At 48.9% G+C, this 14062-nt stretch overlaps 2 protein-coding genes across 5 annotated transcripts; one reads left to right on the forward strand and one right to left on the reverse strand.

Annotated features, from left to right (window-relative positions):
* The first annotated feature begins 919 nt into the window (after positions 1-919).
* On the forward strand, positions 920-9410 carry fez2b (fasciculation and elongation protein zeta 2b). 4 transcript variants are annotated; one of them, XM_078093774.1, is made up of 11 exons: positions 924-1334; positions 3274-3382; positions 3518-3634; positions 4329-4470; positions 4805-4932; positions 5168-5317; positions 5465-5545; positions 6168-6243; positions 6392-6457; positions 6669-6697; positions 7049-9410. In XM_078093774.1, the coding sequence occupies exons 1-10, from the start codon at positions 1036-1038 to the stop codon at positions 6677-6679; spliced, it is 1179 nt and encodes a 392-aa protein (XP_077949900.1). In that variant the 5' UTR covers positions 924-1035; the 3' UTR covers positions 6680-6697; positions 7049-9410. The 4 variants fall into 4 exon arrangements, with proteins under 4 accessions (XP_077949902.1, XP_040016284.2, XP_077949900.1 ...); XM_078093776.1 differs by lacking the exon at positions 5465-5545 and having other exon boundaries at positions 920-1334; XM_040160349.2 differs by lacking the exon at positions 6669-6697.
* On the reverse strand, positions 9000-12044 carry LOC120807899 (usherin). The gene is made up of 6 exons (XM_040160351.2): positions 11678-12044; positions 11100-11245; positions 10922-11026; positions 10449-10520; positions 10206-10379; positions 9000-10111 (listed from the first exon to the last, which is right to left on the reverse strand). The coding sequence occupies exons 1-6, from the start codon at positions 11742-11744 to the stop codon at positions 10022-10024; spliced, it is 654 nt and encodes a 217-aa protein (XP_040016285.2). The 5' UTR covers positions 11745-12044; the 3' UTR covers positions 9000-10021.
* Positions 12045-14062: the final 2018 nt, after the last annotated feature.

A 14062-nucleotide genomic window follows, 5' to 3' on the forward strand; every position in this document is an offset into this window, starting at 1 on the left:
TGGTAAATCTGTAAAACAACAACAACAACAGAAAAATGAAGCCTACTTTAAGTAAAATATGAGAATCGTGGAAGGATTCAAAAAGGACATCGACCCAGTAATAAGACAATTTGAACTGAACAATCGGATGAAGGGATGAAGGGATGAAGACCTGCTCAGCCTTTAAGATCTACACCTCATTAAGATTAGACTTTTAAAGCGAAGGGCAGGATTATTGTCAATACGTTTAGCTCACCTTGTAATCTATTACCTTGTAAAATATTAGCAATATTACACAAATAAACTGCTCTGGTAGAAATAAAAGTCCTGCCTTTAAACATGCTGGTTTTGGGAATGACCATTTTGAGACAATGTATCTTATGTTACAGCATTCTAGTGAAATCTTTATGCAAGTATCACGTTAATGGTGCAGCCGATGAATGTGGGGCTGATTTTAGTCACTCTGCTTTCAGATTTCCTTTGTTGCTATTTTTTTGTTTTAATAATCTGATCTGAATATAATTAAAACGCACAACAAAGAGTAAAGTGACAGCCAATGAAAATACTAGTACAAGTACAAGCATCTCATATTTATACTCTTGATAATAACTTTATTTATTTGGAAAATGGATTTTGATAGTGTTAAATGTATTTAGTTGTTTTCCACAGTTGGAAATCAGCCATATGAACCTTCATCCATCTGAGTGGAGCGAAACATTTTGAATTTATTATTTTACTGGAGAAGAGATGCAATGTGTACGCGCTATTTCCTACAATGTACATATACATGTATATTTAGTGTCTAGTCCCGTGTGGCTTAAACTAAAAAAACGAATCAAACCATGTAAAAATCTAGCTGACGTCGGTCTGTTTTGCTCCATCGAAAAGGGGGTGGAGTCCAACGTGACGTCACGCCGGCCCGCCCACTCCTCTCTCTCTCTCTCTCTCTCTCTCTCTCTCGCTCCGCTTCACCGTCTAGTCAAGTGTCTCGAAGCCGACAAACAGAGCTTCGTCGCGGCGTCTAACTGGCCGTCAACCGAACACCCGACGGCAGTCATGGCGGCGCCGTTAGCCCACTTCGACGAGGACTGGCAGGATTTCAACGAGTTCCAGCCGCCCGCGGCGTCGGACGACCAGCTGAACTGTAATGCGGGGGAACCGTCGTCGGGCCTGGACGATTTCTCGGACCTGGACCACAGTTTCTCCGGGGAGATCTGCAGCTTCAAGTCGATGGAGGACCTCGTCCAGGACTTCGACGAGAAGCTGACCGTGTGTTTCCGAAACTACAACACGGCGACGGAAAACATCGCGCCCGTCAAACCGATCACGGAGGAAGACTACCTGAAAGACGACCAGTGAGCGACCACCCCATGACACCTTTATTCACGCTAACTTTACATATTTTAGCTAACGCTGGCTAGCCGCTCCCGGCTAAGCTTAACCGTGTTAGCTTAGCCGCAATCAGTGTTGTCCAAAGTTAGCCAAAGAACACACAATCTGTCTCATCATAACAACATCGGTAACGTCCAACGTTTCATTACCAGGTTTACTTACACATCTGGATGTAAGTCTTCATTCAGGCACGGAGAAGTAGAAACACATCATAGTCTCACAAATAATCAAATATGATTAGCTGGCATATTTAGACGATTTAATCATTGACGAATTAAGTATGTATGTTGCCTCCGTGTGTTTCTCTTTCACTTTGTGTGTGTGTGTGTGTGTGTGTGTGTGTGTGTGTGTGTGTCCTGCCACGTTGCCACTTGAGGTCGTGATCTATTGGTTGATGTTCGGCTCTTAAAGCACTGATCCATAACGTTTATAAGCCTAAAATAGGTTGTGTTGCTTCCCAGTAGCAACAGGATCACATGACAACATGTTCTTACTTCCCAGCAGTCAGAGTCTCAGATCCACTGAGTCTCTTTAATCAGCCTCCTGCTGCACATCGCACGGTCCGGCTGTCACGTCTAATCACGTCACGTATGCACGAAGCCCCGGGACGTCCGTCCTGTGTGTGTGTGAGAATGTGGGTTCAAATGAGTTGCTTTTGTATTGACGTTGTACTGAACTCTGGTTTGAATGTGAAGTTCGGCGGTTCGTCTCCTAAGCGTCCCACTTGGCGTCTTTTAGATGGCGAGCTCGATTGCATAACCATAACATGACATTAGCATCCACGTAGATGAAGGAACAGCGGCGAGGAGGGAGTAGAATAATTGGACTGCAGCGAGGCTCTTTTCTGGGTGGCTGCTCTTTAGCAGGACGCGCTCAGGCGCTTAACAAGTTCTCCAGAAAGACCTCGGCTCAGACGGACAGCGGGGACGACACGCAGGACGGAGGTCCGGAGAGGTCCGGTTGGGTCTGCGTTAAAGCGAAGCCGTGCATGTGGATTATTTAATATACAACACAAACACCCTCATGCAATCATTTAAGTGAGAAAATACACATGAGATGCTCCCAGTGGAGCAGCTGATGGTGTGTTTGGTCATGCAGTCACGTGTCCGACACGGTGTCATTGCTGGAGGCACAAACAATATTTCCTGCCAGGCTTCGCCCTATTTAGAACAACCCTTCGCCCCCCCCCGTCCCCGTCCCCCACCCCGTCCCCAAGCTGCACGAGCACCTCAGGGGGAAACATGCGAGTTATGTAAATGTGTGTTTGTTTGTGCGAGCGAAGGAGGCCACGACGACGCAGAGCCTCTCTGACACATTCACAGCATCCGTCCTCGCTCAGGGACTTAAATGTCTACATCATTATTATTATTATTCTCATTATTTTTAAACAGGCACAACGCGTCAGTTTATTTGTTTCCTTATTTAGGACTCGTACAGTTGCAACAACCTTTTATTCTAAAATACTGTTTTATGAAATGGCCGCTAAGCGTCATTTATTTCCTTATAATTAGACGTGTGCGCACTTGCACATATTTTGCAACAACCCCTCAAACGATTGAAAGCCGTATTGTGTACTTGTTGGTTCAGCAGCTTCGTGCCGCCATCTGCTTCGGCTTGATCGCTCCGCCGCCAACGTTCAACATTCTGCTGGTGTGATGACGACGACCCGCCTGAAATCCTCTGTCAACTTTTAAACAGCTCCACTATCTTCTAGGCGCACATTTGGTAAAATGCAGCAAAGTGAATAATGAAGGAGTTGTTTCATTGGTCAGCGGTCTCCGGGGGCCGAGGAGTAATGCTGAGTCAGGGGAAAAAGAGAAGGAAGTCGCGTCCGTCTCCTCTGCTGCGTGTTGTAACCGTGTGGCTTATTAAAGCGGCGAACCCGTCTTGCTCTTCCTGCAGCGTGTGGAACGCGCTGACGGACAACTATGGCAACGTGATGGCTGTGGACTGGAAGACGTCGCACACTCGCTCCCTGCACCTGCCCACCCTCAACATCTCCGAGCACGAGGTACGGCGAAGACACAGCCCCCCCCCACCACCTCCCCCCCGGTCCTTCAGTGTTTGTTGCCTCGTCCAAGTTTTAATCTCTTCCTGTCCCTCCGTCTCACATCCCCCCCCGACTCCCTCCTCCCCCAACGGGCAGAAGTCAGACCAGCAGTCTCTGGATCTGTCCGACGACGAGGAGCTCAGGGACCAGATGGATATGCACTCCATCATCGTGTCGTGCATCAGCGACGAGCCGCTCTTCACAGCCGAACAGGTGACTTCTCCCACGTGCACAGCGGCAAAGAAAGAGGCTTCGAACCAGGGGGCGTCCTTAGCGCGGCGGCCCCCGGGTTCAAGTCCGATCCGCGGCCCCTTTGCTTCTCTTTCTCGTCTCTTTCCATTCTTCATCTGCATCAAGTTGCAGCAAAGAAGTCCCCAAATACCCTTTTCATATATTTTTTTAGCAGGTCGTGATGCTCAGAGCGCTTTCAGTTCCCTTTTTTTGCCTCATGCACACACACGCTCACATTTATTCTCCACTTTTAGATTTCATAACGATCTAAAACCGCTGTCAACAAAGTACAAACCGAGTTAAGTAACTGGAAGCAAACTAGCAGCCCGGCACCAGGGATGTAGTTCTTATAACATCTAATAACTTGTCTTGTCCCTGGTCCCCTTCATGGGGTCCAAGCCAAACATCTGCTGAGAGGACTTCCAACTCGCCCGGGAAAACCGTCCACAAATTGTCCTGGAAAATGATTGAAACATTGAGTATTACGCACCCCCCCCCCCAGCTATATCACTGTTAAAAAAGACCTGGAGTGTTAGTTCTAGGAGAGCGTGGGACCCCTGGTATGGACCCTCAGGAGGTCACTCACACCTTCGCTTAAAGCCATTGATGAGAAATCCACCACACGCAGAAAAGCGTCTGCCATACGTTTGTGAACGTGTGAACGTTTGTTTGGTAGGTGATCGAGGAGATCGAGGAGATGATGCAGGAGTCTCCAGACCCGGAGGACGACGATAGCCCCTCCCACTCCGACCTGTCCATGCTGTCTCAAGACCTCCCGGGCCTGAAGCGCTCGGGCTCCAACACCAGCTACGAGGACCGTGAGTGTCACCGCGTACAGACGCTTCCAGGAAGAGAATAAGGCTGTTAATAGCCCCCCCCCCCCCCCCCCTCCTTTCTTTACACACTTTACTGCCATTTGACCGTTATCTTAATCTCTCCATGATGTGCAGCGGGTCGCACTGACATTCTTACGTAATGTGTTACAAAGACGAACCGACAGCAATTACGTCTTTTTCCTACATGTTACATCATCAACGGCCTTTGTTTCTGATGCACGTTTTAAGAACGTAGTGTGTGAACTACAGCTTCACTGCTAACGTGAATACACGTCCTCCTGGTGTTTGCCTCCTATGAACGTGTTTATCTCCTCAGGCCTCCGTCAGCTGTCCGTGTCTGAGCTGACGGAGACGTTGGACGGGGTGGAGACGGCCATTTGCCGCTACAGCGAGGAGCTGATCCAGGCTCTGGCCCTGCGCGACGAGCTGGACTACGAGAAGGAGGTGCTTTCATTTCCTCCTTCTGGAAAGAAAAGACACTAAAGTGCATTTTAAATGGTAGATGCTCGTCATTGTAACGTAGTCTGAGGGGCCGGTGAACATCAGCCTTATTGTTGTAAATGTCAGAGTATTTTTCGCTCCGGATAAAAATAGGATTCTTTTGCAGCCGTGAATAAGGAACTTCAAAAGTCAGTTTGATCCTAAAAAAACCAACTTGTTTTGTCGAAAAACCAAACAGGTGAAGAACAGCTTCATCTCGCTGCTGATCGACGTGCAGAACCGACAGAAGGAGCACCGCGAGCTGCTGCGCAAGAGGAAGAAGGTCCGAAGTACGAGCAGCACCAGGCCCAACGGCCAGAGGACGGGCAGCACGCACGTCCCGGGCACGGTGGGTCACGTCTGCTCCGCGCGCACCGCCGCTTCCTCCAAGCAGGCACGTGTGCATGAAGCGGGGGAGCTGCTTTCACTCTTTTTCCTCCTCTCTCTAAAAATAGAACCTCTCCACTCTTTCCTCCCTTGCTGTTGCTCCTTGTAGCTCCTCACTCTGGAGGGACTCTCCAATGTCATTCAAAATGGCCTCCGTCAAACGTTTGGCCACCCAGCAGGGGACAAGCAGGTGCCCCGGCTCTTTCTCTACACTCGCATGGTGTTTCTTTGCTTTTTCCATTTGTTTGTATTTTTATTTCTTCGTCCCATGTTTCCGTCTCCACAGCCGCTGCTGCCTGTTGGTGTCAAATGTTCTATTAATTCCTCCTCCCGTTTTCTCTTTGCATGATTTATGTTCTTTACTTTCCTGTCGGTTCATTTTGCGGCTTTATTTGTTCTCCGTGTTTTATTGCCTTTTGTTTCAAGCCGAGGGGACTGTTGCGTAATAATCTTCATCAGCCTCTTAACGCTTTGCAATGAAAACATATAGATGGACTTTTGCTGTAAGTGACCCTTTGCTAAGCTGCTGCTCCTCCACGCTCGCCGGTTCCCCTTTTTAAAGGATCATTTCATCTGAAAGGTGATATGAGAGAGAAGTAGGCAGAAGGTTTACAGAACAGTAAACCCACAAACCAGCTTTAGAATCAGGACCATCTCAAGCCCACATGAGAGTCTGAGGAGCGGATAGCTGTCGGACCCTCGTCGCTGCGCTGTGATTGGCCGGTCTGCGTTCGAGGGGCGGGACTTAGTGACGGGTCAAACCTCCACTGAGTAACAGGATTACTGCGTCTCACACCATCTTCTTTTTACAGTACCTGACCACAGTAATCCCGTACGAGAAGAAAACTGGCTACCCAGCAGTGGAAGACCTCCAGATCCTCACAAAGAGTGAGTGCACGCACACATGCACACGCACGCACACGCACACGCACACTGGACGATGACACAATTTGACGTCTTCTTGTGAACAAAAGTTGACTCAATCACAAGCAAGGTTCTGTGTTTTTAAACGTATGCGCTGCTCTCTCCTCGCTAGTCCTCCACGCCATGAGGGACGACAGCGAGAAGGTCCCTGCGCTGCTGACTGACTACATTCTGAAAGGTAACCACGGACCCTCGGTCCCGTCTCACTGCCTCCCCGTGTGTTTGCTAGCAGAGCGCGACTGAACAATCCCGCATTCAGACGCCTTCTCCCCCGTTGGTGCAAACGTCACATTTTCACTTTGAGGGAAGCTGATGGTAGAAAAGCAAGAAAGAATCACTGGTGACCTTTGTGTCCTTTGTCTTCTGTCTGCTGCATTGTCCTCTGGTAGCTCTGGTGTGAGCGCAGTGGATGCTGGAGGTTTGTGAGGCGCTGACACAGTAACGCAGATTCTTCACCTTCAGCCTTCTCTTCAGAGCCCCCATCTGCCCCCCATCTACCCCCCCCCCCCATCTGCCCCCCCATCTACCCCCCCCTCTAACTCCCATCACTTCACTGTAGTTCCCATCATGCCCCTGAAAAACATGAACAGGCTCCTTTTACAGCAAGCCGTTAGCAGCCCTCACCCGTCTTCCCCTCCCACCTGTCTCTCCCCCCTGTCTCCCCTCCCACCCCGTCTCCCCCCCGTGGCAGCTGCTCCTCCATCCTTCACGTGTCTCAGTGGTCATCTGAGCGGCTTTGATCACAGCCCCCGTGTTCTTGTCTCCACAGTACTTTGTCCGACGTGAAGCTTCCGTCGGACCACCAGAAGAAGGTTCCCCCACTTCATGGATTCACAATCTAAATCTTCCTGTCTCCCCTTTTTCCGCTTGTAAACTTTGTGTCTTTGTTATTTTTGTTTTCCCCGGCCACTGTTTGTTTCTCCTAAGATCTTAACTTTAGATTTAACTCTTTTATATTTATTTTCATATGTGATGTTTTATCTTCTTGCTGATGGACGCCAGTAGTCCGTGTCGTCACTTCCAGATTATCTCCTGAATGGAGCCGGTGGGGTTTATTTGTGAGGGCGGTGCAGTCCAGCCTCTGTTTAGTGCATCTCATGCATCTACGTCAGTGTCGTTCAGGCCTGACGGAGGAAACCGCCTCTGACCGAATCTGTGACAAACCTCCAGCATGAATCCTTGTTCTGTTCCTGTAGGGAAACATTTGCTGACGGATCACGTGTAATATCTCGGGGTTAAAGAGATTCATATTTTTAAAATGCAGTTTCTGGGGTCAAACTGTCTTACAGGCCGGTTTGGGTTTTGAAGTTGAATGTTAAAATGAAATATTTTGTATACGAGAAGAAATTGCACAGTTTTTGAGACTTAACTTTTTAAAAGCAGGAGAAAGAAGTGAAGCGACGTCAAACAGCTGCACGAACAAATAGATGAAGCCTATTTTTGGAGAAAGAATAGTTTATTGGAGAGATTAGGGACTCGCCCCCTTTTTTGTGACCACATTGCAAAACAAAATTGAACAAACGCTGTCCATTGACCTCCGACCCCCCCCAGCAGTGCCCCCCCCGACTACTTCACCACCTCCCAGGAGCCGTCGTTACACGAGTCTGAAAATACCTCGTACTAGTCCTTTGCATCTGTAGAAAAAGGTCGTACCGTTAAATAAATGTATCGTGCTGAAGACGTTCGGTCTGATAAACGTGTAGATAAGCTTCACTTCCTGGTTTGTTGTCTGTTAACCTCTGACCTCTGGGGAGGTTTGGTAGTAGCACTTTAGTAGTTTACTTAGAGTGCGTCTCACCAGATTAGTGTTAGACAGCTAGCGGTGTCCACGTGAGGGACGGATGTCCTTCGTCCACCTCGTCCCTGTGTTCGTCATCACCAGCAGGTTAAACAACCCTACAGCGTACTGCACTGGATCAACACGTTACCCTGGGAGTGGATGTTGGAAGATCAATCTATTGAGTTGCATCATGGGAAATGTAGGTTCCTATCTCATCGAACCCGTGCAAGTCGCCCGAGGGGTCACGCCTGCGTTGCCCTTTAAAAAGCTAAAAGCACCAGGATCCAGGGTCACCTGGTCACCGGGTCAGAGCATCAGCTCGTGCAGGTCGAGCTCTCAGGTAGAATCATCATCATCATCGGCGGCTGAAGCGCGTTTTCAGAGGTACCGGCCCCCCGGGTCTTTCTGTGTCTGCACTTTTATCTTTCTACAAATCTCTGAAGACCCGGACGAGGCAGCAGAGGATCGATTAGAGCCTCGGGACCCGGGTCCGTTACAGACGTTGGTGGTTCGGGCTTCGGGGTCCTGAACTCGTAGCTAGAGATGAAACCGTAGCATCCGTTGGGAGGCCGAGTGATGATGGGTGCACCCGTAACATCTAACGGCGAAAACAGGATTCCACCTTTTTACTGGTGGAACATTTGAAGCGTGTCGCGTTGAAGCCGAAGAGGATTTAAGTTCATGGAAGTTGGCAAAGCTGCACAGCCGGTTGCTCAACGCTGAGGCGCCCGCTTGAATCCTTTGTGGCAGACGGAGGCGCGTAGAGCCTGATTTAACTCTTTCTTCGTATCTGTTGTTCCAACTGCTCTGCAAACAGTCACAGTCCAGCATGCATTCGTCTGGTTTACAGTTGATCTCACACTAAAGGGACACGTGCACGTTGCTGCGGGAGGCAGAAAACGCATTTAACTTAAACTGTTGTCTATCGAAGGACGGCAAAGATCACAAGACTCGTGTCTGTGAAACGTCCCTCTGTTGATGCTCATTTTACAAAAGCTAAAAGTCTTTTTGGTTTTGGATTTGAAATGAAAGTTCACCCCTCGGCTGGTCTCTAGTGGTCCGACATATCAGTGTAACTACAATTTAGAGATTTATATTTATATATATGTTCAACAAAGCGAGCAACAGAAAATAAGCTGCCTTTGTAAATGCCTGGACGTTTTGTACATTAAACCGACTCCTTATGTTTTTAATGAAATACTATTATGTTTCTCTCATATGGTACTGCAGTAAATTAATTTATTTTGTAAATGTTCTGTTTTTTTAACCATATTATTGACCGTAATGGTACATGTGTTTGTGTGCCCACAATGCATTGCAACTCATTTCAAATAAATTCATATGTGATGAATTCTGTGTCGTTTTTTCTCGCTTCTGAGAGAGAAAATAGTGAAAGGTTCCAATGTGTTTGCAATTTTAGTCCATATTGTACCCAGAAACTGTCCCTGCTGTTATGCTATGATTATATATTTATTTATATATATTATATTACTTGTATCTCTCACTGCGGCAGCTTGCAGCGTCGTTCTCTGCTCAGGTGCCACGACATCCTCACACAGAAAGTGCTTTGCTGTTCTTTATTTACTGATATTAAAGCATTTATTAACATGTTATTTCAGTTATTTTTAGTAAAGACGGTGCGAGTTCACAAAACGTTTCCTGCTTCATCGCCAAAAAGTATCCAAATATAAATCAGGATAAAAAAGCATTTCCAAACAAATAAACATTTTAAAATGACACTTTTAAAAGTACTAAAACCAAATAGATGAATTTGTTCGGCCGTGTCTTTGGTTTGTGTCTGTTTCTTCCACGTGTTGTTTCTTTTCATGTCGGCGCCGTAGCAACAGCTTCCTCCTCCCGGTTGCCGTAGTTACTCCAGTGATGTCGTCACGAGCTGCGTTACTTTTGTCGCCGTGAGACAGAAGCCCGCCGGACACGCGGGGTTCAAAGGTCGTCCTGGGCTCACAGGTTGGTGTCGGTGAACATGGTGTGCTCCTTCCTCACCGTGCTGAAGCCTTTGACGGTGTCCACGAACTCCTCGTCGTCCATGAACTGAAAGGCAGGACACAGCTGTGTGAAAACCGACCAGCCGATAACGAGGTCTCCTCTCAGCGGGGGGTCTCTCAGCGGGGGTCCCGGCGCTCACCATCCCGCTGTCGTGGCCCGAGATGTTGGGGTCCCACGCGTCCTCGTCTCCCGTGACGGACTTCCCGTCCATCACCTGGCTGACGCTGCGTCTCAGTGAGTTCACGCTGAGGATCTCCGGCTCACCTGGGGGCGTGACCTCATCCGGCGCCTCGCACTTAGCGTCCAGCACTTCCTTTAGAGAGAGACAGGATTTATTTATGTGAGACGCTGCATTTGTTTGCCCGTGTGCGTGTTGTTTTACCTCCATCTTCATGGTGAAAGCCTTCAGGGTCACGCCGCTGGAGAAGCCGGTGGTGTCGGGCATCGTGTTGAACTGAGGAGGAGAGTGAGACTGATTCACGCGTCGGAGGTCAAATCATCTCACTGGTGTTACGGAATAACAACGTGAATCACTATCGTTTAATTACTGTTTAAACACAATTCAATGCATTCATTCTGTGTCCAAAGTCTCCCATTGCTTCACCCAAAAATGATCAATTATTATCAAATTATTAATTGTCTTTTGTCTATTTTTGCTTCTACTGCCGATTAAAAGACTTTAATGCAGAACTTACACATCAAACATGCAAAGAAATATGAAGAAAAGGTCACTGAGGATGGCGACCGATATCTAGTTTAATACTAAATATAAAAACTTCTTTATAGAGACAAGCTGTGTCCCGGTCTGCAGGTGTCTCTGCTGGGACGAAGAGAAGAAGACAAAAGTCCCCTCACCATGACCGAGTTGCTGGCTGGATAAACGGCCATGGGGTTCCTCTTCTTCATGGGCAGAGCCACCAGCGGGGGTCTCTCTCTGCTGAAGGGGGGTCTGTTGAGGGCCTGGCGGTGGGGGGGGGGGGAGACACACGCTGACCTGTCAGTATCCACGTGGTGCAAAGTGAGGCTCGCTCACCTTGTGCAGCGTCACGCCTAACGCAACGGCGAGCAGCAGCAGGGCGACGGCCGCCATCAGCGTGATGAACCACAGCTCCCGGACGAGCGGCTGGTCTCCCTGACCCCCCTCCGCCCGCTCACCTGCTCCACCTGCTCCACCTGCTCCTGGAGGGAAGGACGGCGCGTTCAGTCTGGAGTTTGACCTTCTCACAGTCATCCAGTTATTAGAAAGTGGTGGAAGCATCTTCTCCTTCTCCATATTATCATATAACCAAAACCCATTAATCTTCTCTAAACGTGTCCAGTTAGATTTATTCTGCCCGGCTTTTCATTTGATCACGAGTGGACGGTGTGACGGGTAGAAAGACGATCACTGTTGGACGAGATGTGACTGTAACTGGAGACTTGTTCTGATGGCACCACCCTCCCTGCTCAGACCCACGGGGCGCTCCATCACCCCGCGTGACGTCGGGCCCTGAAAGCAGCACCACGCCGCCGAGGTGAGTGTAGGGATGCTCCCAAAAGAAACGCCGTAGCTTTCACAAATTCCTGCCCTCAAACCAAGAAAGAAAGGACGCTGTCCGCCCAGAGACTCACCGGCGCCGGGCTCCGTGGTCGGGCCTGTTGGGGGCGGAGCTGGCGGCCCCCTCGCTGTGCGATGCATCGATCAGAAAGGCAGAGACCTGCCGGCTGTCCCCATCAATATTTCACACCCTGATGCTCCGCGGCAACACGAGGACGGGCCTGAGACAAGTGTCCCCCGCGTCCCGTCTCTCGTCCGTGAGGTTGGCGTTTCCTGACGAGCATCCGGGGGGGAAACGCCGTGTCTCGCGCACGCTGCCTGTGGTTCTGTCTCCAAAAAACCCCCAGAAACCTTTGCTTCTTTTGTTCTTTTAAGCAGTGTCATGGCAACAGGTGTCGGGTTTCTCTTCACCCGAGAGGCCTCGTAGCGACACATCAGCCCTCTGGCCGTGTGTGTTCTCTTATGTTGAGACGCGGTGCCACAGAGAACAACACACACACGTGTTCCCTGCAGAGTCAACATGTGTTACAATTAGTCCGTCTGTGTATGAAGAGAAACCATAACGCAGATAAATGTTCTAGTCCAGCTGGTTTTCAGGTGTCTGAAGTTAGTAAGTAGTACTTTGGTTAAAGCCATGTTTTTATGGATTGGTATTTAACCTCGTAAAACATTTACTCGGATGCTCAAATTCGATTGATTTTTTAAAATTCACACTATTGTGTTTATTGTGATTATCTAAAAAGTAACAGTGAGATTTTCTCTCTATCAGAAATACTGTTGCTCACAAAGCGATTCTTCTGACCTCATCGCTCCAACCCGCGTGATGAGGTCACGGCGTCTGACGAGGTCACGGCGTCTGACGAGGTCACGGCGTCCCCATCGCACTGAGCTGTATGACCACACGGTGGCGCCGAGCAGCAGCTGCTGTGAGTCCAGCAGCCTCTCACCTTCAGTCCCATCTGCTACTGCAGCCCCCCCCCCCCAAAAAACAACAACCGAACCCCCCTCTCTGATTTGTGGTCTTGTTTTCTCGTCACAATGTGTTTGATTTGCTGTTTTGTCCCCGGATTCATTCATTCAGTGTTTTGCTCTTCACCTTCTCGCTCAGATGTTTGACCAGATGTTTAATCTCTGTGCTCTCCCTCCCCACAGGATTCTGTGGATGGTGGTTCTATCTGATGGTGGTTGCCCCTGCAGTGGTCCTGCTGTGCGCCTGGCTTACTACTCACAATTACTTGAATCATTTCTGTCATAGGAATTGCATGTATTATACATTGTTCATTCTGTACACATGGCATCCATTGTAGTCTGTCCATCCCGGGAGTGGGATCCCTCCTCTGACGTTCTCCCTAAGGTTTCTTCCCTTTTTTCCCTCTTGTAAGGGTTTTTTCATTTTTTGGGGAGTTTTTCCTGTGCCGATGGTGGGTTTCGGGGCAGAGGATGTCGTATGTGTACAGACTGTAAAGCCCTCTGAGGCAAATTTGTAATTTGCGATTCTGGGCTATACAAAATAAAATGACTTGACTTGACTTGACCCTCACGCTGCACCAACGTGTGTGGCAGCCAATCGAGGTTCAACCTGCAAAGAACATCGGAGCCTTTTAGGTCGTAAAACACATCTGGAGGAGATCTCGACCTCTGGAACCCTGTGGGTTTGTAGAGAAGCTGCAGGGGGAGACAGAAACCAGCAGTGGAGATACAAGAGTTCATTTCCATAACCTGTAAATCATGAAATCTAAAACCATTGCATGATTATTTGGGTTATCATTTCATTTGTTGGCTGAAACGCAGCGAGCTCTTTGCTCTCAGCGACGGCGACTTAATGATACCAAAACAAAGTGATTGTTTGGGACTTTTCGGCCCGTCCGGCTCCAGACAGAACCACAGGGGGGGGGGGGGGGGGGTCCCATTAACTAACTGCTCATTTGATTTAGTTTTCCTTCCCCCTCTAATACCCTCATCAGCATTCATACCTCGCCGTGATGATTCGGGACGATGCTCTTTTATGGAGGAAGTGATCTCACCCTTGAGTGCCAGAATCAGCCTTTTCCTTTTACGGCCCGTCTCCTCGGGGCCTCATCCATCACCGAGGTGTCCGCTGGACACGTACTAACTCGTTTAAGGACAGGGACACACAGGGACGGATCACTCAAGGCAGCTAACTCACTTACTGACGGCTGATGTGGTGAAACGTCACGGTTCCCTCGGTGGGCTCCTCCACTTTCTCAACACGGGGACAATAAGGAGATTATCGTCGGCCCCGCTGACGGATGAGGTGGGAGTTAAAGGACAAATTCACTTTGTCCATTCAGCCGTCCTCCGTCCTTCTGGGTTTGACGGCCGTGTCTCCTCACCTCTTCTTCTGTGTACAAACTGATGTTTCCTTTATTGGCGGTGAACTCAATCAAAAAACAGGGAATCCTACTAAATAAACGCTTGTTCGCTCAATAGTGGAACGC

Source organism: Gasterosteus aculeatus, chromosome 18, assembly GCF_964276395.1.
Source record: "Gasterosteus aculeatus chromosome 18, fGasAcu3.hap1.1, whole genome shotgun sequence".
NCBI classification, from domain to species: domain Eukaryota; kingdom Metazoa; phylum Chordata; class Actinopteri; order Perciformes; family Gasterosteidae; genus Gasterosteus; species Gasterosteus aculeatus.

What these genes read in the sequence shown, in the direction of transcription:
- fez2b (XM_040160349.2), top strand. Translation starts at nt 1,036, where the DNA reads ATGGCGGCGCCGTTAGCCCACTTCGACGAGGACTGGCAGGATTTCAAC. An exon ending in CAACACCAGCTACGAGGACC is followed by an intron (nt 4,471 to 4,804) that starts GTGAGTGTCACC and finishes TTATCTCCTCAG; the next exon opens with GCCTCCGTCAGCTGTCCGTG. An exon ending in GCACGCACGTCCCGGGCACG is followed by an intron (nt 5,318 to 5,464) that starts GTGGGTCACGTC and finishes TGCTCCTTGTAG; the next exon opens with CTCCTCACTCTGGAGGGACT.
- LOC120807899 (XM_040160351.2), bottom strand. Translation starts at nt 11,744, where the DNA reads ATGCATCGCACAGCGAGGGGGCCGCCAGCTCCGCCCCCAACAGGCCCG. An exon ending in CTTTCACCATGAAGATGGAG is followed by an intron (nt 10,380 to 10,448) that starts GTAAAACAACAC and finishes CTCTCTCTAAAG; the next exon opens with GAAGTGCTGGACGCTAAGTG. An exon ending in CGGGCCACGACAGCGGGATG is followed by an intron (nt 10,112 to 10,205) that starts GTGAGCGCCGGG and finishes CCTGCCTTTCAG; the next exon opens with TTCATGGACGACGAGGAGTT.